The following is a 26,263-nucleotide window of genomic DNA, read 5'->3' as shown; positions in this document are numbered from 1 at the left end:
CATTTAATTCACTTAAAAATGAAGGGTCACTTGTGTGGGAATTAACAGATTTAAAGGAAAATATTGCAGAGCTAGAGGCTGGGTACAATTACCTGTGTTTTTAAAGGTCTTCCATAACACCAGTCTGATAGACTGAACAACCACCTTTTGTGCTATGTTTTTTGTGATGAGACAACTGCAACAAAATAAGGTGTAGCAGTAAGGAATAGTCATCCATCTGGTTTGTCCTTTTGGTTGTCTGCGCGACACAAAGCTATTACTAGCATCTGAACAATAGAGTACTGTGCATGCTGTTTGACACTCACAAGCCTATTCAGTGCCAGATGTATGATGGGCCAACATTAGAAGTAATACTTAATGGCATGAGGGATGAATTTAAACTAGTGGGGATGAGTGGGTATTTGTGCATGGAGGAGTCTAAAGAAGCAGAAAATGCCAGTGTGTTGGGAAATGAGCAGAACGTGCTGAACTCCTTGTTTCATTCAAGTGTGTTATTAGTGAATGGTAAGATCCACTGGGACAGATGTGCCTACTGTTAACACAATGGCATGCATTTTTAATCCTTGCAGCCAGCACCATTCACCGACTGAAAGGCACCCCTTTCACTTGTATGCAGCAATTAAGATTTTATTATGCACATCAACACAAGATGCCAAGCAAGCTATCATGATGCTTTCATCCTGTTCTCGTCAAATCTTTGAGTAAATTAAACAGTTAGATCCTTGGAGACAAGGGCTGTTTTCTAAGGACATTATTGAGAAACTCCACCATTGACACGCAGGATAGGTGCTACTAAAGCCACAGCCTAGATTGAGCAAGTTATTTGTTGAAGGTGTGCTTTAGATGTCTGTACAGATCTAGGGAGGCCTTTAGTACACATGAGCACGAGTATCCAGAATGGCAGCGTTGTGCTACACCTTGCACAATATTGTGTAGCAAAGTGGACTGGAGCCACAGGAAGAAAAATGGTTGAGAACCTTTCTTTGTTTTAAAGGAGAAACGACAGAAGAAGGAGGCTGATGTGGTCAGGATACTCCATATCTGTTCGGCACACACTTCAGTAAATGTGAGGCAGTGCACCCATTTGGCTAATCAATGCTGCACTCCCCTCCATTATCCCAGCATTCCCACAGTCGACAATCCATTCATCTTACAGGTATGTAATGCTTGCCTTTTACTCTTGTTGTAATGTTCTTTGATGCTGAAGGCTACATGACAAGTGACAAGCAACAATGATGAGGGGTGATCAATGCAGCTTTAAGGTAAAGTTGTTGGTGCATTAAGCATTGAACTTAAAATCATCAATTTAACAATATCAGCAGAGAAATGATGAGAATTCCACAGCAAATTCTTTATTTTCCTTTCCTCTATTACTCCGACATTGTTCTCCTCTTGTGGTGTCAGCAGACTAAGAGATGGGCTGTTCATTGACCCGTACTTACGACCCAGATTGCTCCAGGTTGACCGCCACTGGAGTTTGGAGCCAATGTGGGTCCTAGCAAAGACAACCCCACGAACATCAAGGCTGAAGCCATTGGGCCTGAAGTCAGAATGTGGGCTCTGACTGAGGTGGTGGGCAACCAGGGAAGGGTGGGTGAATGAGAAGAAGAGTTCCCATTATTGTAATCCCTTTCCCCATTTCCCTCTCAAGCCCCAACTGCACTTCCCTCCAGCGGAAAGCTTGGAGAACACTTTCCTGCACTCCAGTGGGACGCAGAATTGCTGAGATGAGGCTTTTCTCAATCCTCCCGAAACTGGCAGAGTGAATGTTCAGGCCATTGATGAAGGCCAATAAGCACTGAGTTCCCTGCTGCATCTGATTTTCATTAAATGTGGTGACTGTTTCCAGGAAATGGATGACAGCTCAAAGGCTTGAGACGTCACGGCACTCTGCATGGAGATAGATTCCTTCAATATCTCTCAATTGTGTACAGTGTGGCTGGAAATTCTAACAAAATCTTAATGGCCATCCCCTTCGATGGTTCAAGATGCTCTGAATCTGAATCGGGTTGTATAGAGTTTGGAGAATCCTGCAGCCTCAGACAGGGATTCTCAATTACTGTCCCTGAGTTCAGTACCTGCTCCTGCTCACATGTGATGAATGTTTCACCATGTGATTACACTGCTACCTATATTCAGGCTCCACCGACATGCATGTACCTGAGTCAGTGGAGGTTCTGCATGAATTGTGCAATGACCCTTTGCCAGATTGTGTGAAGCCCTCTTACAGGGGCTAGATGAGATGAAATCCCTGAAATAGAGCTGATAAGGGGAAATCATTCTAATTGCTCATTGTGCAGGTCATTACGTTTTTTATTGTTATTTTTTAAGGGTGAGTGTCACTGGCTGGGCCAGCATTTATTGCCCATCCAGACACCAGTTAAGAGTCAACCACATTGCTGTGGGTCTGGAGTCACATGTAGACCAGACCAGGTAAGGATGGCAGTTTCCTTTATGGAAAATAAAGAGCATGAAAGCATGGGAAGGGTTAAAGCATGGAGACCACTGCCGGTTTGTTGCAAAGGGTAGTGGAATGCTCTTACACCAATTAACAGAGTAAGGTTGAGGCTGAAAGGTCACTATGGCAAGATGAGATAACACAGTTGGTAAAGTTAGCCTCACCTGCTAATTATCATTATGACAGGGTTGGGACAATAAATATTTGGGACATGACATTAAATATCTAATTAATAGTTAGTAGAGTCAGCCTGCTTGAGACTATTGACAATAAATATCAAATCATGGCATTAGGAAAATATTAACTAGGGTCTGGAATGAAAGACCATTGTTGCAAAAGCTGACACGAAATATCTAACTGTGACATTAGAATAACATTAAGTAGAATGTAGGAAAAACTATAGGGGCACAACTAAAGAGATAATGGGAACTACCATCACTGGTTTATTCTGTAGCTAGTGTGAGTTACTTTTGATTAATATAGTTGAACATGCTGATAAGCTAATGGAATCATGTTAAAAACAAGATATAAAAGACCCCAGACCCTGAGGTTCGTGGACATTCGAGAATCTGCTTTCTGAGTGTCATGGTTTTTTGTTTGCAAATAAAAGACCTACTTCTTGAAGAACTCTGTGTCTCCTGGTGATTCTCTACATTTTCTCCATGACACCTTCCCTAAAGGATATTAGTGAACCAGATGGGTTTACCATCAATCAGCAATGGTTTCATGGTCATTAGTAGGTTCTTAATTCCAGATTTTTAAAATGTGAATTCAAATTCCACCGTCTGCTAAGACAGAATTTGAATGCAATTCTGCAGAATGTTATCTGGGTCTCTAGTCCAGCGATAACAGTACTAGGCCATCACCTCCTCCTATCATCAAGTCCGCTTGGGTGAGTATTTCATTATGTAGTTCCATGAGGCCTACTCCAAGGGAGACCCCCTCATTCCCATCATGCTGTGTGTTGAGACTTCATCTGTTTTCAAAGTTCTATCCTTCACAGTGTTCAGGATTGTATTGACTCGCTCACAGTCTGTCCCTGGAGTTCTGTGAGGAAGTTAAAATGTCACAGAAGGGTCAGTTCCATGCTTTACTTCTCTTCTAGGGCACACTGGAGACTTTAGGGTTAAAAATCCCACTACCAATAAATATCTTACTGCAACAGCAACTGAAAGCCCCTACTCTTTCAATCCACACATGTGGACTCCCCCATTCCACGCAAGTAAGCCTAGACAAGACCTTTGTACTTTCCAGACAGGATTAATAGCCCTGGCCCCAATCCAGCTAGCTGCCTCCCTCTCCCATTGTCACACTTCCTCTCCATATTACCATAGCTATGTGAATCCCCGCCAATTACCTCACCTCCATATTAGCATAGGTATGTGATTTCCCCATTTGAGCAAGCAAAACCTTTCTACTTTAATTCCTTTCCATTAACGCATTATCATGGAAGATACGATAATCAGTTTCTGTAGTCCAGTCACACATTATTTCAGGACATCAACATTCACCAGGCTTTGTATAATCATAATTGCCTACTTTAAGTTATGTGATGTCAATTATTCATGTGACTGATAAGTCTTTGTTCAATTCCTATATAATATACAGTTTGGGGGTGTAAGGCAGAGATTCGGAAAGAAGAGCTGTTACAAGTAGGCACTTGGCTGGTTTCGAGACTCTGAATCTCTCGCTGGCTGTCCGATAATAAAGCTACTGTTATTGAACAAAAAAACCTGTGTCGTTTGGATTTGTGGAAAAAAGCAGACATCAACATCTGCATTCTCCGTTTATGCAAGTAGGGAAAGAGGGTGAGAAATGAAATGTTTCGAAGGAATGACATTGTGTCCAGAATGTCACTGCTGTGAGGGGGCGGATGTGAAATGTCAGTTAAGATGAAGGTGAGTATCAGCAGTGGCTGGTCAGATTGAGAAGATGTTTCAAGAGAGCAGAAGGGTGCAACCCAGGCTGGTCTCTGAATTGCTGTGCAGGAAAAGGCTGGGAACACTGAGTGAGGGAGTTATCGCTTGAATTTTTCTGCCCTGATGAATTAATTGAAGCTCTCACTCAAATCCAGTGGACACCACACTTGTGCTGCTAACCTTCTTGACCACTTCCAGCCCGCTCTGCTCACTCCCTGCAGGAGGATTCTTCTTCCCATTTGCTGTGGACAGACTCTCCCGGATGACTCTTGAAGCTCATTGCATGATGTCCAGGAATGCATTTGAGAACTGTGTTGGAGCCTTGCCTCATTGAGACTCCACCACGCAAACAGATGTCTCTCTCAGTACCTGTAGAATAGTTTCATTTCGATCTCTATAAATCATTCAGCTTCAACAGTCAAGTGCGGGTCATTTTCATAGCTGCCCACACTAACAGGCCAGGAAGCTGGAAGTGAAAAGTTAATGCTGAGGCTAATTTCATAAAATCCCTTTCAAAAAAACAACCCACCAAATATCCAAAGTCACGTTTGCCTCCTTAGGTGAGTGGGTCAGAATATTAAAATTCACCCTGTTGTCCCTGGTTATGAGACTGAGTGAAGATATTAAACATAAAGCTCTTCAATTGCAGGAGACTGAAGGCTCATTTTTAATATAATAAAGGTTGTCTCTTATGCAGGAGGATATTTGCTCATAATAATAAAGAATTTAGCATATTAGGTAATGTAAACCATTCATGCCTGATAAAGTATTGCATGTTAAATGTGAGTAAATAAAAAAATTCTTGTCCTCAGGAAAGTAAAAGCATTCTGTATGAATCTTTTGCCCTCAAAATGTATAAATATTGACCAGTTTTTTTTTGTTTGCTTTGGGAGATTATTATTAACTCAGTATAATAAATCTATTGATATAAATTGAGCTTTTGGACAAAGATGTGAATACTGATGCTTACATGAAGATGTCCAAGCATGTTAAAGAGAGCTGCAGACAAATAGACAGTGGGAAAAACAGGCTCTTTTTTGGTGCAGAATTGAGAAAAAATGTACTAAAGCAGACAGCATTGGATAACAGGAACTTGGGTTGAGAATTGAGAGAGAAAGACAAATGTATTGATTCGTTGGCATCTAAATAGGGTACACTGGAGGACTAGTTATGCATCTGATGGAAAATGAGAATTCTCGGGAAATTGTGACCATGCATGAGGAAAAGAAATAAAGATGTCATGGCAGAATGCTGCAACAAATTATTTAAATAAACAAAACTATCGATTGATTTCTTTGAGTCTTTGGAAATGTGAGCGTGAAGACATAGGTGGCATTTGTAAAGGAGCAATGATTTGTAAGGAGGGCATGACTTTAGAAAGCAGTAACCAGGCTTAAAATAAAAAAAAGGTATTTGTAAGCATGGAGAGAAAGGAGGGTACACTGTGAAGAAGATGGAGGTCGGGTGGGGAGACGTTGCATAGCCAAGGTGTTTCCAATAAACACAAAATGCTAGTTATCAAGAAGCATCCCCATTGAACCTCATTGAAGGGGACTGAGATGAGGGGAAATCTCTTCACCCAGGGAGTGGTGAAGCTGTGGAATCCTCTGCCACAAAGAACAGTTGAGGACAAAACATCAAATGTTTTAAGAGGCATCAGATATATTTCTTAGGAGAGAAACTGGGAATAGGTTATTGAGTTGGATGATCAGCCACGGATCATATTGGATGGGGAGACAGCTCAAAGGGTTGAACAACTCACTCCTGCTCCTGTTTTTTTTCTATGAAAGCAGAAACATGGCATTGAATTAGAGGACTAACCATGAGTACACTGAATGGCAGAGCAGGATCAAGAGGCTAAATGACCTGCTTCTATTCCTAATTTCTATGTTTCACCAGTGAGCAGAGAAGGGCCTGTTTGCATGTATTAACATCTCATTACTTAACCTTGCCTCGTTTATATTCAGGTTGCTTTTTCTTTCCAGGCATTTGAGGGAAAGTAGATAACAATTATTCCCAGCATCAAAGTCTGAGTGGGTACCTGGTGGCTGCCACTTCTCCAGCCTTTCATCTTGGCCAGCAGTCCCCAAAATCTCAGGGCACACGTCATGGACAGAGACCCACTACCAAAAAGAGAGATTGCTGAGAGAACTCAAGAGGTCTGGCAGCATTTGTGGAGAGAAAGCAGAATCAATGTTTTAATTCCAGTGACCTGTCTCAAGAATAGTCTGTAGAAGAGTCATCGGACCCAAAATGCTAACTCTGCTTTCTCTCCACAGATGCTGAGTTTCCCCAGTAACTTTTGTTTTTGTTTCTGAATTCTAGCGTTTTTTTTGTTTAGTGACCAACAAACTCCTATCCATGAAGGTTAGCATTAGACACACACCATAATCACCACATCATCTTTGACTCACTTTTTTAACACAATTGAAAACATCAATTCTACACTTTTAGGAGTTCATCAACATTTTATACTTCGTACTGCTGCCAGGCTGTTTTACACACAAGGGCAAGCACCCACTTTGTGCATCAGGACCGGGTACATTTTGAGGCTCTTTGCTTGCTCTCTTAGTGCGAATTTCCTTGGCGTCTACTTGAGCGCTCACAATATCTCTGCCTTACCTTACTATTTTGAACTTTGCTGCCTCAGTCAGCAATTAAAGGCTCATAATACTTCCACCTTACCTTATGCCACCAGGCAACTTGTGAGGTTTTCCAGCAAGGATAGTCAATGAAAAGTCAAGAGTGGGCATGTTGCTGTACAGCATCCTGATCATCACTGTCAGATCTGTCCCTGTATCAGTAACCTACACGCTGTACCTATTGAACATGCTTCAACCAAATGTCTGTGTCTCAAAGTCTAAGAGGAATATTCCTTGATCATGTCAAGGGGACTATTGTCAATTTGAGGTTTCACTGCAGTCAGTAAAGGCCTTCATCAGATCTCAGTGAAGGGCTTAGACATGGTCAGTCTGCTGCTTGGGCCATTCAGAACAAGGTGTTCTGGAGAAAGGGCCACAGTCAACTCTGCACTTCCAGTCCAGGGATTTAAGGTAATTCAGTTGGAGAGAAGCACAGTGATCAGCCAGGAGTCTGTCACTCATCAGTTGGAGCTATCCTTCCAATTTGGCCAGGGAGGTGGGAAGAGCTACACTCAGTTCTGGGGGTGTGCTTGCAGAAAGTCAAGGTGGGTGAGAGTGGTCCATTTGGCCCCCTGCATTGGTGGGAGGGTTGGTGAAGTCTATTTTGAGGATTGAAGGCAGCTTGCTGAGCTGCAGAAGGGGAAAAACTATGAAGGGGGTAGGGTTGTTCAATGAGGATACATTAAGAGCATTGGTTACTGAGGCAGAAAGATATCAGTGACAGTCCCCATTATCCTGGCTTTGATGGAGAGACAGTGCATCGTGATGGTTGGCATAACTAGGCTGTAGACCTGGGACTCAGGGAGTAAAGTGGAGAGATGAAAATTTAAAGGAATCAACATGTGGAAGCTCAAGCCTGATGGTGTGACAGAGACTGCAAGGAAGAAACAAGCATGATAATTTTGGAGGGTGAGCCTGCAAATTACTCTGAATTTCTGCCAATGTTGTCATGTATCCTAAACCAAATTCAATTCTACAATGGAAAAGAGAATAGCAGCCACCACAACTAGCGTGCATGAAGTATTTTTCTCTATATGGGCACACAGGCTCTACATGTGTGTGACATGAGGCCCTTCAAAAGGCAATTGCATCAATCAGCGACTTACACAGTACACGGTACACTCACACAACAAAGACATCTGGAATTGCAGAATTATGCACATGAACCCCATGCAGTGACCAAGTATGATGAATATAAAGCCTGATCACAAACTGGTCCTCACCTCAGTGAAGCAGAAGTAAATGTTCAATAACTTAAATCCATTCAAAAGAATGTGGATCACTGGATGCGAAATACTGACACAACTGTGCAGGGTCAACATGGATTTATGAAAGGGAAATCATCTTTGACAAAACTTTTGAGAGTTTTTGCTTTGAGGATGTGACTTGGAACATAGATAAAGGAGAGCCAGGAGATGTGGTGTATTTAGTTCTTCAGACGGTGTCCATTAAGATCACACATAGGAGGTTAGAAAACTAATTTAGTGCACATGGGATTGTAGTCAGTACATGACTGTGGATTGAGAATTGGTTTTCAGATCGAAGACAGAGAGTAAGAATAAAAGGGTCATTTCAGGATGGCAGGCTGGTAACAGCAGGTGCTACAAAGGTCAGAGTTTGGCCCCCAGCTGTAAACAATCTATATAAATGATTTGGATTTTCTCAGCAAATATTTCCAAAATTGCCGACATCAAAAGCTAAATGGGAATGAGAGTTGTGAGATGGACTTAATGAGGCTTCAAGGGGATTTGAGGAGAAAGTGAGGACTGCAGATGCTGGAGATCAGAGCTGAAAAATGTGTTGCTGGAAAAGCGCAGCAGGTCAGGCAGCATCCAAGGAACAGGATTTGGACAAGTTGAGTGAATGAGAAAGAACATGAAAGAAGGGATATAATTAACCACTTTGGTAGAAGAAATATAGACAGTGTATTTCTTGAAGAATGAGAGGCTGGTAAGTGCTAATATGCAAAAGGATCTAATTGTCATTGTTCATTTATCACCAAAAGCTAGCAATCAAATACTGCAAGCATTTAGGAAAGCAAGTGGTAGTCATTATTGGAAGAAGATTTGTGTACAGAAGTGAAGATGTCTTGTTGCAATAATACAAGACTCGTAGGAAGACTGCAGCTGGAATTTTATGGTTAGTGTTGGTCTTCTTATCTAGGCAAAGGTGTACTTGCCACATAGGGAGTGCAAACCAGCTTCACAGGCTAATCCCTGGATGGTTGTATGTCTTATGAAGAGAGAATGAGGAAAATGGACCTGTATTTTCAAAGAAAGAGAAGTGATCTTCGTGAAACTGACAAAATTCTTACAAAGCAGATGCAGATAGGATGTTTCACTGGCTGGTGAGCCTATAACCAGGGACACAGTCTCAGTATAAGGAGTAGATCATGTAAGGCTGAGGGTGAGGAGAAATTGCTTCAATCTGAAGGGAGTAGACCTTTGGAATGTTCTATCCCAGAGGACAGTTGAGCATGTCCAAAGCATAAATCCCTAGATTTGACGATAATAACAATGTCAAGGTACATGGGCATAGTTGCAGAAAATTGGTTCAGAGGTTGATGTTTCATCAAGTTCTAATTGAATAGCAGAACAGACTTGATGGGCCAAATGGCCAATGTCTGCTCCTCTTCTGTTCCTATATCGAACCAGTCTGAGAAAAAGGGGCTATTTAGGACTGAACTGATCTGTAACCTCTTCACCCAGAATGTTGTGAATCTTGAATTCCCCATCCCTGTGGCGGCTCAGTATATTCAAGACAGAGATCAATCGGTTTTATATATTAAAGATGAGAAGGGATATGGGGATAGGATGGCTTTGAATGAGAAAATCATAAATGGTCTGGTTTAATAGCTGAGCAGGTTCAACCTGCCAAACAGTAGGCTTCATTTCCTATATTCCTATGAACCTTTTTAACTTGTTCACAATTGCACACCAAATCCTAAAAAAATACATTGGAATATTTATAAAATAGGAATGAAATATAGAGTAGTATAGTCCTGCACCGTGTGGCTGGAAATGAGAGATTAACCCATGGTTTCAGAATTGTTGGAAAATCAGTAGTTTATAATGGAAGCTGGGGGGGTTTTGGAAAAGATATCACTGCTTAACAAAGTAAGGCAAAGCCTGAGCAAATGAGCTGGTTTCGTGGAAACTAAGACAGAAAGGAAAAGAAAATAGAGAGAGTGAAATCGAACATAAATAAATATTTGTGATTTAAAGAGCTTTGGTTTTTACAGGCAATAGAGAGAAAAGAAATAATTAATCTTGATTTATAACAAGACAAATGAAAAGGAGTACTGCAGTGCGGGACTGATAATGAGAGAGATAAAGGGCAGTGTGTAACATGAGCAGTTAGATATAATTAGCCATATAATACTGAAGGACGTAAATTTCAATTAGCCAGTTCAAAATATTTGACATGATGGTAAGAAAGACAGTGGAAGTGTCAATTTAGACTTATTTCTCTGAAAAGTTGTCAAGACTTAGACATGTGGAAAATTAAAAGTTCAGACAGATTTGTGCCGGACAAGCGTACTAGGGTTATGTGACTAAGGTGGGTAGATGGGTCGTGATATACACCTGTAATCATTTCTCAGAATGGTGGAACACGCTTGTCAAACTGGATTGGAAATGGAGGACACCAATTGGTTGCAGTAGTTGGAAAGTGGCAAGTAGCAGAGTGTTACCCAAGGGAATATTTCAATGCTTCATTATTCATGGAGAACTTTAATATCAAAATTACAACATCTACGATTACTGATGAGGCCAACTTGCATTAAATGAAATTTGACTGGACACTATAAAGGATGTGCAATTAGCTCCACCTCATTACTGACTCAGCAGAAGAACAACCTGCGAGTTTGAGCGAAAGAGAAAATTTAAAACAATTTGTTTGAACTTATCTATCAGATCGTGGAATTTGTGTAACGACCACTGAAAATTAAAATCGCAAAGAGCCATGAGGAAATTAAGTGTTTCACATTATTACACTGTGGTTGGTAGCTTGAATTTGAGCAGGAGACTGGGGTGCCAAGAATATGGTCCTTGACAAGGCAAGCAAGAGATGGGTGGAGTTGCCTGGATTAATAACTGCCAGGGAAGGAGGGAAGACAGCAGGCATTCCAGGAGAGAAGGACTGAGTTTTTATGGCTGGCCATGAAAGAGCACTCCTGCTCTTCACAGGCTAAAAATGTCTTGAACAAGATGTTTTGAAAGAAACAAATCTCAAAGCGATCTGACAATCTTGCCAATCAAGCAATATTTTGGCACCAGTGACGCCATCAGGCTGTGATCTTTAGTTTGGCCTGTCTGGGGTGACATCTTACTTCCAGAACCCTGGAGATTGAAGTGTGAGTGGTCAGAACACACTGGGACCAAACGGCAACCCCATGTTTAAAATTACACCGTGTTAAAATAGGAAGAACAGACCGTAGAAAGGATACATTAAAGGGCAACAAAGTTGGTTCTTGTTTTAAGTTCATTAAACTATGAAGATAGGCAAAGGAAACAAAGTATACTCCCAGTGGAAAAAGATTAACAGTCTTTCCTCTGGTGGTGAAGTTGATGTCTAGGGGTCATTAATTTAAAATTGTCAATAGAGAGTGTGGAGACAGGAGCAAATGTTTAATGCAGAGAGTTGTTCAAGCATGGGATGCTTTGCTGTGGGGAATATCTGAGGGAGAGACCATTGCATCTTTTAAGTTAAAAAAAAGTTAAATATTTGAAGTAGAAAATGATGCATGGCTAGTGGGGCAGGACAGGAATATAGGCATTTGGAAAATTCTAACTAATGATTGCAATATCTTCCTCTAATTCTTTTAAGTTGGAATTTCACCCTTACTTTTGGCACTTGGATTATTGATAAAATAGTGTTTGGAAGCAATTACAGTAAATATTTTGAGTTGAGTTTCAGTTGTTCTTAACCTTACTAACTATTTTACTGGCTGTTTGTTGAGTGTTGGTTCTTGATCAATAATTTTCATGCCTTCTTACTACAGTGAAACCTTCCCATCTGTTCAGTTGTGATCTGATGATATTTTAATGAATATATCAGGTGTAAGTGTGATCGTTGCCTGTGTGGTAATTTCCGAAGTAATTCTTTTAAAGCGATACTGCAAAGGGGGTAATTCTCACTTAACATTGGGTGGGAATTCCATGGGATTAGGTGAATGTCAATTTTACACCTAATGCCTGCAATGAAGGCTGAAACTGGCCAGATTAAAACCAGTGTTGCATCCAATTCTGATGGTGCGATTAGCTGAAAATGGCCCTCCCTTTTAACAATAATAATGGGATGCACTAGATGCATTGTATTCAATTATACCAACTGGAACTAATTGCCTTTATAGTTCCTCATAAACATTTGTTACCTGATGTGTTCCAATGCTTAAAAGTAGACCTAATCAGATACCAAAACAAGAACTTGTGTGTGGAGGCAGAAGATAGCGACATGATTCATAATGGATATGTTTTCTCAAAAGAGAGGAGTTATACAGACATTGTAGTGTCGGAGAAGGTGTGCAAAATGTTGAATGATAGACGTAATGAAGGACATAGTCTTTGTTTGTTTAGTATCCTTGAAAATGCGGAGATTACCAGGTTGAATAAAACATGGGCTGAGCTACTAATGGAAGAAAGTAAAGGGTCCATCCGTCATTTTTAATCTGTTATGGCCAATACAGATCACAGTGCTGGAGAACTGGATGACTGCTGTCCTCAAACTGTCATTGAAAAAGGGACGGATAATCTAAGCGATGACAGGCCAGCAACTTAAACCTCAGCAATGGGAATATTTTGAAAAAAAAATCAGAAAAAACATGAATCATTAGTTAGAAAGGCATGAATTGATCAAGGTCAGTCAGCATGGGTTTGTTAAGGGAAGGACTTCTCTGAGTAATTTAATTTTTTGAGGTGGTGATAGGAAGAGCGGATAGGGTAACACATTTGATGCGATGCATATGGATTTCAGCAACGCTACTGACAAGGTCTCATACAACAGGCTGGTCAGAAAAGAGAAGGGTCATGGAAGGAATGGGAAAGTCGTAAGTTTGATCAAAGGTCTCTGCATCAGCAGGCCAAGGGTCTTGGTTGGTGGCTGCTTTTGTAAGTGGAAAGCTGGTTTCAGTACAGTTTCGTTGGACTCAGTGGTAATGTCTCACTGGGGTCAATGGTGAACCCCTTATGTTTCCTCGTATACATAAATGCTTTAGATTTAAGTTGGAGACATGAAGTCTGCATATGATACAAAATTGACCATGTCATTAATGGATTGATTGTTTGGTTTGTCAGAAGAATAGAAAATTAGTGTTCAGTGTGAAGTAATTAATTTGTGGAGGACCAACAGATAAGGAAAGGTACACAAAGCAAAGATATTGGAAGTGTTCTTTCAGTATATTTCCACAGATCTCTGAAGGTAGCAAGCCAGGTATACAAAGTGGTTAGAAAGGAATATAGGATAAAGAGCATCCACATTCAATGCTGTTTCAATGTTATTCAGACTGAAAATATTGGTGAGCAATGTGTGATTTGTTTTAATGTTGGTAACTGTGGTACATTACCTGACCTGACTGACACCATCAGTATGACCTTTCCCTCTCTTAAACTTCAGGTTGTTGCCAGCCTTCTGACTTGCAGCCTTTCCCCAGTGCCACACTGCTGCCTGACATTGAACCAGGGAGCCTCCACCCCTGGAGCCAGAGCTTGCCCTCAGTCAGGCTGCAGTTGCCACCTCAGGGGGCCCCACCATCACTCCCAATCACCCTTCCAGCTGGCAGGATGTTAGCCATGTTCAGGCTGGGCAGTGCCCCACCTCCTCCGTCCTTAGCCACAGAGCACCAGGCATGATTAAATTCAACAGTCCTCCAGCACCCACAAGGTGGCAGCTAGGATCACAGGACCCCATTGAAGACTGTGGGACAAAACCTGGCACCGTTCAATCCATCACCACACCCCGGCAGTGCCCATTGGCTGCGAACTGCCATCGACTGCACAAGCCTGAAGGCCCTGTCCACTATTGGAGGGAGAGGGGAGAGTGAGACAGTGAGCTTGACCACTGCGAGAACTTGGTGCGTGAGCAGCTGGGGCAGGAATGCCAAATCTCCATGACTGGCCAGGAGGAGCACTGCCTTTGAGGAGTGGTCCAAACTGGAGACAATGACCAGGCAGTAGGGGCATGTGACTTTCCAAAATGACAGCATCTGGGAGAGTGGCCACATTGTGGTCAGGGAAAGATGACAAGCTCAACCCAGTGAGCAAAGGTCTGGAGCAGACTCCAACCCCCATTCCCACAACCAAGTTCTACTCCCAGAGGATTCACTTTAACAGACACTGTAGGTAGAATATTTAATTGTTCTTTCATCTTTTAGATTTGTAATAGCTATTTCATTTACCAATGTATCATTTCAAGTTCTGTAGTTCAACTTCAAGGGAACAGGTACAATGTTTTATTTCTTTTTGTGCAAAGGAAGAACTTAACTCTTGTCTCAACAGGAGTTCTTATAGGAATCGATGTTTCAGATAAAACCTTTCCATTTAATGCAGAGATCTTGGCCTTGGTACAGGATCCTGCCCTTAAGTGAGGACATCATGTATTTATCTTTATTAATTAAGTGCAGGGAAATTATTCTGGCACTGTGTAAACCAAGGATTAGATTGCAGTTAGAGTAGTGTGTAGAGTTCCACAGAAAGGATGTGATCACATTAGAGAAGATGCAGAGAAGATTTTCACAAATTTTGGCAGGAATGGAGACTATTGGTTATAAGGATGAGGTGTCATCTTTGGAACAGAGGAGGCTGACGAAGATTTAATTAATGTCAGTAAAATCACGAAGGGCATAGATTGGATAGGAAGGAGTTACTTTTGCTGAAAATCAACAAGGGGTCATGGATTTAAATTAATTTGTAGAAAGATTAGACAGGAGCTGAAGAGTATTTTTTTCAGAAAATATTGGGGGGATCTGGAACTCATTATCAGTTGAGGTTGTGTTTACAGAAATGGTCATTCCATTTAAAGAAAAACTTGGATATGCACCTATGTTGTTGCAACTGCTAATGTTAGTGACTAAGAGCTGGAAGTGAGCTAGTTAGCTCCCTCTCAGCTGGCTTAGATATAAGCTGCTTCTCTGCCATAAATCCTTTTTCTGACATTAGAGAACTTTTCATTTTTACTCAACAACTACACATCTTGTACCACTGAACATATCCATGATCTCTGTTACAAATTTATTGTTCAGTTATGAGGACTTAGCAGATTTCAAGTTGCAGTTTTGGCAATTACACTAAATGGAGTTTTATTTGTGAGTAAACCAAACTTTGGGCTCTTTTATAGCTGAGTCATTTGACTGGTGATATTGATTTAAATTAGATAATTTTAGATGTTTAACATTTTCCCATGTTAAATGCGTTATATCCGTAATGGGTTTGGTATTTATTGTGATGGGATACACTGGATGGACCGATTAGATCTTTCCCTTTCTGCTAATATTACAACTTATGTACAAAGCACAAAAGAAAATCAATATTGAAAATAAAGTACAAGTTTTGGATATTCCATGAGCCACAGCAGTATTATCACACTTGTATGAAAATCAAACAACTTGTGTCTGTGCTGCTTAAGATCAAATGTTGCGAAACCAGAACTCAGATGTGTGATAGTAAGTCTTCCTTGTGATTTACACTGAACTGTATTCTTGTTGAAGGAGGATTAAAACATTGGGTGAGATTTGACTCGACAGAAAGCATTGAATTGCTTTGTTTTGTGTTAATTAATAGTTAAAGCAAGTTCCCTTTGCTTAACAAAATTTTACTTCTCCCTATGAAAATTGTGCAAAACATTTAAAAGATGTAAGTTTCCTCTCTGGTTTTTCTGACATTGGAATTTATCTGGAGCGAAGTACAGCCACAAATACCAACAGTATTCTCCAACATTTTTGTTTCTAGTTTTGGGTTACATATCTACATCTCTCATTCTCTTGTGTAAAACCTGACTGCTCACGAATTACTTTATGCGTTGCCAGCAAGGCGGATGGTTGTGACAATGAATTCCTCTCCATTAATGATCCAGGAGCAGACACATCAATAAAACTGGCTACTTCACCTTCTCCCTTGGGGTATAAGTTTAAGTAAAGCATCTGCTGCTGTTTGCAAAATGAATAGATGCTGCCTTAGCTAATGAACCCGGAATGGGTCAACTACCCACTTTCTAAGTAAGCAACAGACTCCAAGCCACGACCTTTTGCAAACTGACATGTCTGGAAGGTTTCGATGTACATAATCGATGTTCCGTTCATTTTAACCCTCTCTCAACAAATTTTTGGCAAAGGCCACTACCGTTACATATGACTCCGTTTTAAAATCCTTTTTAACGAGGGGAAATATGATTAAAAATCTCAACATGTAACATGTGCTTACCAGAATAATCTGGCACTATTTGCACTTGCTTATACTTATTCTTAATAATTTATCCCCCAGCTTAGATCACATGGCAAGAAGCGAATATTCTCAAGTGGACAAAATCTCAAAAGGTTCCTAATTTCCCCTTTCCAAAATTTTAATGACATAGTCAGAAGTAAAATGTGGTGATTAGCACAAACACTAATGAACTATTCATCACTGCTGAATATTCTCTGAAGATGTATATCCATATAGGGATTAAATAACAGTTGTCAAAATTCCCAAAAAGAACCTTATTTTGTCATTTTAATGACTGCAGGTGGGACATTCCTGACATTCCACAGCTGCATCGAGAAAGTGAAAAACATTTTATTTTTCCCCAGATAAAGGTTGTCATCAGTGAGCATTTTAGAATGGGAAGATTTTGAATAATCATCATTGCAGTTATAGGAATGAATAATGGAATACTGTCAATTGAATGCAAGGTTGGGGTCAAATCAAATGCAATAAGTTCAGGAGGGACAAGGGGAAGAACAGTAGTACCATGACTTTTATTAATTATTACACAGCAGATCCAAGTTGAGCAATGTTAATTTTTTTGCATGTGTGCAGAATTTTGCCAGAGAGTGAGAATCCACAGGAATACTGTGCACGACTACACCTTAGCACTGAGCGATGTGAGTATTCAACGTGTTGTTTGCTGGGAGATAAGTGTTCAAAGGAGCACACAGATGTAAATAAAAATCTTTGGAATTGAAAGAAAGATACAAATATATACTTTGCATTGATATTTGTCAAAGGAGTGAACCTTGCCATTCTGATGATAAATAAGAAAGCTGCAGTTGTACAAAATGAGATAAGAACTATTAATGAGATGAGGTATTAGGAAAACCAGCAATATTTAAAGTAACAAATATGCTTGAACAAATATGGTCGATCTCATATAAAAGTTGAACCCTGATGTATGACAAGAAAAAATTAATTTTCACATTTATTGTGTAAAGATAGATCACATTTAGATTAAAAAAAAGACAAAACTGCAAGGTTTGTGAAGGTTTGTAACTCAGGTTGAGGTTTAGGGTGTGGGTTTGCTTGCTGAGCTGTGGGTTTGATATCCAGATGTTTCATTACCTGGCTAGGTAACATCATCAGTGGCGACCTCCAAGTGAAGCGAAGCTGTTGTCTCCTGCTTTCTATTTATATGTTTGTCCTGGATGGGGTTCCTGGGGTTTGTGGTGATGTCATTTCCTGTTTGTTTTCTGAGTGGTTGATAGATGGTGTCTAGATCTATGTGTTTGTTTATGGCATTGTGGTTGGAGTGCCAGGCCTCTAGGAATTCTCTGGCACGTCTTTGCTTAGCCCCCAGGATAGATGTGTTGTCCCAGTCGAAATGGTGGTTTTTTTTCATCCGTGTGAAGGGCTATGAGGGAGAGAGGGTCGTGTCTTTTTGTGGCTAGCTGGTGTTCATGTATCCTGGTGGCTAACTTTCTTCCTGTTTGTCCAATGTAGTGTTTGTGACAGTCCTTGCATGGAATTTAGTAGATGACTTTGGTTTTGTCCATAGGTTGTACTGGGTCTTTTAAGCTTGTTAGTTTTTGTTTGAGAGTGTTGGTGGGTTTGTGTGCTACTAGGATTCCGAGGGGTCTTAGTAGTCTGGTTGTCATTTCTGAGACTTCTTTAATGTATGGTAAGGTGGTTGGGGTGTCTGGCTGTGTTTGGTCTGCTTGTCATGGTTTGTTCCTGAGGAATCTGTGGACAGTGAGGCCCAGCAAGATTTCTTATCAAACGTACTTCACGAACTATTCAGTTCACCCTTTGCTATCCCTTTTGCCTAATTCTAACCCCACCCTACTTTTTCAGAACAACACACAACTCACTAAGTATCTATTGAAAGAGCAGCATTTCTGGCGATCACGCCATCTTTGTGCCCTTTATGCACACGGACAGTCACTATCGGTCCAGGGCGGCCCTACATAGTTCCTGATTTTTGTCCCTGACATGGTGGATAGGGGTAAATTGGCAGCCTGCAGTGTGACCAGAGATCTGGAGGTGCTGCTGGATGAGCTTGTATTGGCATGAGGTCCTTGTCCTCCAGGACTAACAGTGGAGGCCACAACACTAGAATGTCCCAGTTTGGTGCGAGGTTGCCCCTGGCTCAGTACAAACTCAGCTATTGGTAGAAATGCACAGCAGTGTAGGAAAGAGGTTAGTGAACTTCTCCACTCATCTCGTGTTAGTCTTACCAACTTGTCTCCAATATGGTGTATTCACTCTATTGCTGTTGCTTTACCCTCCTCCTACCAAGGCCCATGCTCCAGCATTCTAACCATTGCCTACAAGTTTCCCTCACCCACTGTCACTCACCGAATCCTGGGCATCACCTATTTTGCCTACTCATAAATTTGACAGCCTCCCCACCTGCACCAACAGTAACAGCTGTGCCATCCACTGTCATCGATCCTAATATTTGCCTCTCTCCTATGCTAAGCAAAAACAGCTCAAGAAAGGGTAGAAAGATGTTCAATTCCTCACTCTTTATGAGGAGAGGATGCTGACTTTGACTGCCCCAAGCAGCTGACTGACTGTGTCCAAGCCCCAAGAAACCTGTAAATAATCTAATCTAATCTAATACCTCTGACTTATTGTGTGGGGATCCCCTGAGTGAAGGCTTGACTGAGGCCTTCTGACAACCATGGCCAAACTCCTGGCTTTTTATCTGTGTTAAACTGCAAGGCAAGACAGACTAATATGAGTTCGCTGTTGTCACCGCCATAGCTGGTCGAATCTGAAATGGCAATGAAACAGACTACAGAGAGGAGGTGGAAGGCCTGGAAAAATGGTGCACAACCTAGTTCTCAATGCCAGCAAAATCAAGGAACTCATTATTGACTTTTGGCAGGATGTTACCCATGCCCCCCTACACATTAACAACACAGAGGTGAAACAAGTGGAGAGTGTAAAGCTCCTGGGAGTGGTCATCCATAACAAGCTTTCTTGGACTCTTCATGTGGACGCACTGGTTGCAAAGGCCCAACTACGTCTCTTCGTCCTCAGGCAGCTGAGGAAATTTGGCATGACAGCGAATACCCTTGTCAACTTTTATAATTGAGCCATCAAGAGCATTCTGTCTGGATGTATCACTATCTGGTATGGCAACTGTACCATTCGAGATTGGAGTTGGTTACAGAGACTGGTGAACTCGGCCCGGACAATCACAAAGGTCAACCTCCCATCTATAGAATCCATCTACCAGGCCCACTGTCAAGGAAAGGCCGCCAGCATTCTCAAAGATCCATCCCACCCTGGCAATGTTTTTCTACAATCTCTACCATCGGGAAGAAGATACAGATCTGATAGTTTTGAAACAGTTTCTACCCTACTGTTGTTAGAATACTGAATGGACTCACAAACTCTTAACATTCGCCTGTACCTGTGTTTTTGTTTTTGCCGCTGTTTACCTATTATTTACTATCTATTCTACTTAACTCTGTGATCTGCCTGTACTGCTCGCAAAACAAAGCTTTTCACTGTGCCTTGGTTCATGTGACAATAAATTCAATTCAGTTCAATTCAATTCAATTCAATTCAGTATCGCTGGCTGAGGGTCCAAAACACAATAAAGGAAGACAAGGTAATGCAAGGCAAGAATGCTATGGACATTCAGATAGGCTCAGAATGAGTGAGCACTATGACAGCCAATGCCCAGACATGCAGCCAGGCTCAGTGCATGAGTTGGGTGAATGTCCCTGGGTGCACAGTGCCCCTGCAGCAGCATTACAATGAGAGTTGCCAATGCAGCCTGAGGTGCAGTATTGAAGTACAGTAGTGTGCTGTAAGTGGATCAGAGATGTACCATGAGGGTTCATCAAAACAGGCCCATGTCAGATGCCAGTGTCCATGAAGGTGAGGTGCATGTAGCCAGTACCCCATGCATTCTATTCCTGCGACCTTGGTGACCAGTGTCCAATATGGAGTTCCTTTAGAAAAAGCACCAAGCAGATTTAGCCTGATAACAAATTCTCTCTCAAACTACAGCTCTCCATGAAAATCAACAGCATTGATATTAAGTATGGGGTTATTATGTAAAACCTCAAAAAAGAGAGACACATAGAGCAAACACAGAGTTAAAGGAAGTAATAATGAACAAACAAACACAAATGAAATATAAAGTACAAAAGTTAATTCAGGTAGAACAATTTTGAGGTGGATTTGTAATTCTAGAAACAGTAATTTGTAAATTTAAACACAAAGCTATATTCTTTTCATTGTCAAAAATGATGTATTTTTCTTCTATCTTATATCAAAGTGGATCACATAGCTGCAGGTTATAAAAATCCATCAATTGTGTATCCAGTGTAGTAATGCATTCTGTCCAACATTTTATTTCTATGTGAAATGTGTGGGACATCAAAATAAACTCACTTATCAAAGCTGTTTCTGTGAAAGGTATGAAAACAATTTGCAACAGACTGGCATCAGGTTAATCATAGGTTAAAGGCTGAGCCAGAATGCAGTAAAACTCACTTGCCCCAACAATGTCACTTCATCTTAGTCTTAAACAAAGCAGCCGTTTTCCATCGGGGCAAATTGTTTCACTTCATGTGTTATTTTCGTCAGTCTCCAGAACAGATAGAAGCAGCAAAGCTTTCCACTTCAAAATCCAATCACTACTAAGAGAGTGTTTACAAGTCCTAAATGGGCAGTGGTGAAAATCATAAAGTGTCAGACTTGCACTCACATGACCACTATTAGCCTGCTAAGAACTGCTGGGAAGGGATTAATGTGGTTGTCTTGGTAACAATTTGTTTTCATTGGACTACATCTGTGTGGGAGTCTGTGATGCTTACATGAAACTGTCTTTGTGCAGAAGCGATGATCAGCTCAGCAGTTTTGAACATCTTTGCCATTAAATCTGCCATAGATTCAGAAGTGCTTCACAACTCCTCCTTTGATTGCTGGAAGAATTTGGCATCTTTCAGTACATTCTGTTGTCAAAATCCACCAACAACAAAAAAAAATCTAGCCAGAGTGAAATGATAGCAAAGTAAATTGAGGGAAATTCTTGATTAAAGGTTTTTTAAAAAAAACCTGGCAACCCTGAAAGAGTTTAATGAACCTCAAAATAAATAGCTTAGAAACTGGAAGGTCTTCATACATACCAGACTAATCAATTCTTCATCATTCTTGATAGGTGCAGTCTTGGGCAGACTCATTTTATTTTGTCTTTTGATGTAGCATTTTTCTCCTCCAGCGAACCATACCCCTGTCAGTCCCTAAAACAAAAAATTTGTTCTTCATACTTTACAGACGTGCTGTGTTTGTAAAACAAAACAAAACATTTTAAACGACCAATGATGGCAATCGGTTTTTTTTAAATTAGCCAACCACAACTGGACCAATGCCTGGAGCTTCCGATGCCACACTGGCCTCCTTATTCTCCAGCCTGTTGTTATGGACAGTGAATCTGAGACAATATTTGGCACAATTATGTGAAATAGAGAAAGAATAGGACAACAGTAACAAAAAAGGGAGCATGTAACACACTCGTTCTGTGCCATTCAAACTAAACGTTACTGCTCCCAGATGACGGATGTTGGCACATCTATCAGTACGTGAACAGGGTAAGGATTGTTTGAGGTAGTTGACTGCCATCAATCTTCCTTTGTCTTAGGCCTATCTGTGATTACTGGTAGACGATATACAACCATAGAGTATGTACGTTATGTAAGGTTTATTACATGACGGTAATAAATACAATTACTTTTGGTCAGACGTAATGATTTGGACCTATGAGAGCTGGTACAGATATATATGCGCCCTCTAAAAGCTAGAATGGAACTCTTGTCTCCCCACCTACAGACAGTGTGTAACATCAGTTGAATGGGTAGAGCCAATGTGAAATGGGCAATAACAGAGTGTTTATTGTTCATTAAAAATGCAACATATCTTAATCTGCGCATTTTAATGTATGAGTTAACAGCCTGTAACTTAACTGGGTTTTAATGGAGAGATCAACGAGGAGAAAGTGACACAAACTCTTAAACTGGTGGAAAGGAAATGAGGTGGCTGTGGTGAGGCTGTTTTTCATGCTTTTGAAGGCAGCTCAGCAGTCTCCCGACCCTGACTGTGAAAAAGTCTATGAATCTAGCGTGATGTGCGGGATGGGAGGTATGGCATGATTGTAGCTGGTTGTAGCTGGCTTCACTGAAGAAGCTCTGCAAGTGCTGCTGAGCACAGTCATACACGTTGCAGCTTATTTTTGCCAGGGAAGGACAGTTACCCGAAGAGAAAAGACGGAAATATCCCTTGCAATTCATAATGATTTCCATGCTGTCACCATCATTTAGAAGACTTGGCAGCAGGTCAGAAGAAAGGTGCATCATTTAAACAGAAGCACAGGGAAAGGCATTTAAAAATGGGAGCATTGGCCATACAGTCATGGGAGAGAAAGCTGTATAAAAACATATACACATTAAAAAAAAGTCCAGTTTATGAAGATAGAGAAACGTTAATGTAATTGTGTCAAAACTTTAGGGATGGAAGTAGCAAAGGTTTGTAAAGTGATATTGTAATTGTCATGATTATTATGGGAAGTAATTTGAATGAATCAAAGGCGGCATGGTCGTGGCTCAGTGGTTAGTACTGCTCTCTTACAGAGCCAGCGACCTGGGTTCAATTCCAGCTTCAGGTGACTGTCTGTGTGAAGTTTGCATGTTTTGCTCCTACTCTTCTTGCTCTGCAAAGCCTGGGGCAGTGAAGTGCATAACTCTAATCATGAGGGCCTGTGCTGTAGGAGGCCCGGGTTGATTAAGAATGTAGCTGAATACATAAAACCTGGGAGCTGACAGGCAAATTTGCCCCCCAGAAATCCCAGGAAAATGCTAACATGCATGCCCAGGAAGTCTGAGGAGCAGCTCATCTAATCACTGGCTGGTTCTCTCTCATGCCTGCTGCGACAGCCTCACTACTGAACCTATCTTCAGCAAATGTGGGACTGAACAAGGATACAATTGCAGAAACAGTCAGTACATGGGAGTCACAGGGCCCAAGCTGTGCAGGTCGGAGGGCTGAGGTAGGGCTTGGGGCTGAGGAAGTGCGGCTGGAGAAGCGGAGCCAGTACTGGGGACCTGAGCTTGGAAATGGGACCTGTCCGAAGACACGCGCTTTGGCTCAGCTGGGGATGTGGGGTGGAGAATAAAAAGATCCAGGGACGACGAACTGCCTGGCAGAATGGGACAAGAAATTGAGGAGGAGGCTATGGCAATCAGAAGGATTGGGAAGATAGACAGCGGGTAGGCCGTGGAGATCAAGAAGAAGAAGAGAGAGAAAGGAAAACGGGGTTGGGGGAAGACAGAGAGCGGGGTAAAGACTGCAGAGAGGTGGGAAGAGTAGTCTGGAGAGCAGAAGAGAGAGAAATAGATACTGTGGGGAAGAAAGAGGGAGGTTGCAACAGTAGGTGATGTGATGGAGGCTGCAAGGGTGAGGAGAAAGATAGACAGAGCCTTCACTAGCAAGTAGGGGCAGAGAGAGAGGTAGCAAAGGTGAGGGTGATAGTGAAATATTAAGGATGGCACTAGGTCAGAGTGAGTAGGAGGCTGAAGTATGGGGAAGAGAGGGTGGGTGTAAGGTAGGAGGGAAAGAAAGAGAAGCTGCAAATGGGGAAAGAGCAAGGCTGCAAGTCAGAAAGACAGAAAGGGAGGCTGTATGAAGAAAAGAAAGTGTACCTGCAAGGGGAATGGAAGATGTAGGCTGCAGGAGGATAGAGAGAGAGAGAGAGAGAGAGAGAGAGAGACAGGCTGCAGATTGAGGGTGTGGGGAGAGGGGGACTGCAAAAGAGAATGAACAATTTAAACCTGTCAACAAACTTTACCATCTAGGAACCAGGAAACTGCAAATTACATAAGGTAATGAATTCCTTGCTAATAAATATGGAATCTCTCACTTTAGGCTGGATATGTTTATGCATATTGGGGTGGGAGGTGATGAAGAGAAATTGTAGTGGATGTTGTTATGATGCACATTGTGCTAATTGCTAAATTAAACTCTGAGATTGAGCTCTGCAGTGTAGTGAACAGAGTAGAAGCTGTCTCGCAAAAATATTTTAGCTTTGTGCATGTACAAGGAAAGGATATTGGCTGTGACCTCACCAGTTCTGTGGAATGCGTGTTGAGGGTAATGGTTTTTTGTCTGTAGAAGTGCACAGTTTTATTTTAAAAATAAAAGTTTGATGCTAACTTATCCCTGTTATCTTGTGTCAATGTAAGTACTGAGGGTTCTAACAAATAAATGACTTTAGTATGTGCTGTGGATTTAAACTGAATGGAGAGTTGATAATTATTGAAGGTACTGTTGTACTACTAAGTCTGTTTCTTGTGAGTCCAAATATCCTATACGTCAACAGAAAGATAAAAGGTGTTATTATTGTGTGCATCACTTGATAAATGAATTCATGAGATTAAAAAAAATGAAGTCCCTGAAAATCAAAAAGTAACCCCATAAAATAAGTCCTTGAGAATATCTTAATGATTGCCATTGGAAACATTAAAGGCCTACGTTCTCTCTTATGAAGGATGAAAGGGGAAGGTTAAAGGAAGGACCAATGTTGGGCCAGCATAAGGGGGCTGAAAGTAGAAGTAGTACTGGTGCCCATGATTTTTCTTCACAGTCCTGACTTCATGGATGCTTTCCACTATGTCCCACTTCAAGATGTAACTAATTGTCATGGTACCAGCAGTCTCCAACATGATTGGCACTTACCTTGGTATCAGACAAGTAGCTCCTTGTTCCTGGAGATGCTCAGTACCTGTCATTGGGTGCTCAGCTCATCTTCTGGTGAATTAGGCCATTTTCATTTTCATTTTCAGATTAATGACCCATTGTCAGACTGGGAGCACAGCAATGGTGCCCAAAATGATCACAACCCCTTACTTCCTGTCCTTTGAAAGCCATTGCCCCACATCCTCTCTCACGTTCCTCCCAGGGTGCTCATGACTTTACTGCCCAACAGCTCTGTGATCTCGTTCAGTCTGGGATATAAAGCTGCTGGGAAAATGAGCAGGATCACAATCTGGCACGATCTCGCCACTCGGATTGGCTCATGGCCCTAGAAGGCAGGTCTTATGCCCAGCCAGTGGCCAAACTCCCACATCCAACTGTACATTCTGTCCACAGCACATTCAATGTAGTGGAAGTGTTTTCTTTTATTGTCGATTGAACTCAGAATGACATTTTAGTCAGCACATGGGAGAGGAGAAGACCAAAACCCTTTGGAATTTTCAGTATTTTCTTTTACTTGTCCCATGACCATCTCAATTTTCCTTATACCATCATCCATTTTATTGTTTAGCCTCCCAACCTTCCATCCTATTACAGGGAAATCCATTTGTTCTTGGCTCCCCATGCCCCTGCCTTGTACAAAAAAAAACTTCTCTAAGCACTTTCAGTTCTAAGAGTCACCAAAGAGACCCATTTCTATTTCCACTGATGATGTCCAACCTGCTGAGCACTCCTAGCATCATTGCTGTCTGACATTGAAGAAGCCATTATTATCTCTACCCCCTACCCCCCCACCCTCCATCAGGGAAGCTGTGCTTGAAGGAAATGTGGAATAGTGATGGAGCAGCAGCATCTCAACCCCAACCATTCAGTTATGATGGGGTGCTGCATAAGATCACAGAATGACATTTGGTATTCTAGTCTGTCATTCTTTTGCTGTTTTGGGATGGAAGTTTTTTGCTGAGCCATTGAGGCCAGTTGAAATCTCAAGGTATAGTGTGACCTTAGTCAGATGGGCTGATGGGCCAAGGAGTGGCAGATATAGTTTAGTTTCGATAAATGTGAGGTATTGCA

The 26,263-nt window shown here is 41.4% G+C and overlaps 1 protein-coding gene across 1 annotated transcript in view; it reads right to left on the bottom strand.

Annotated features, from left to right (window-relative positions):
- Positions 1-26,263, bottom strand: part of tnmd (tenomodulin) — a 205,827-nt gene that overhangs the window by 55,096 nt on the left and 124,468 nt on the right. Inside the window, exon 4 of the mRNA XM_072594683.1 lies at positions 21,574-21,687. Within this exon, the coding sequence (XP_072450784.1) occupies positions 21,574-21,687 (114 nt within the window). The remainder of the gene's footprint in view (positions 1-21,573; positions 21,688-26,263) is intronic.

The sequence above is a fragment of the Chiloscyllium punctatum genome, chromosome 25, assembly GCF_047496795.1.
Source record: "Chiloscyllium punctatum isolate Juve2018m chromosome 25, sChiPun1.3, whole genome shotgun sequence".
NCBI classification, from domain to species: Eukaryota; Metazoa; Chordata; class Chondrichthyes; order Orectolobiformes; family Hemiscylliidae; genus Chiloscyllium; species Chiloscyllium punctatum.
The sequence above is the reverse complement of the archived record's forward strand: the minus strand, read 5'-3'. Positions and strand labels throughout refer to the sequence as shown.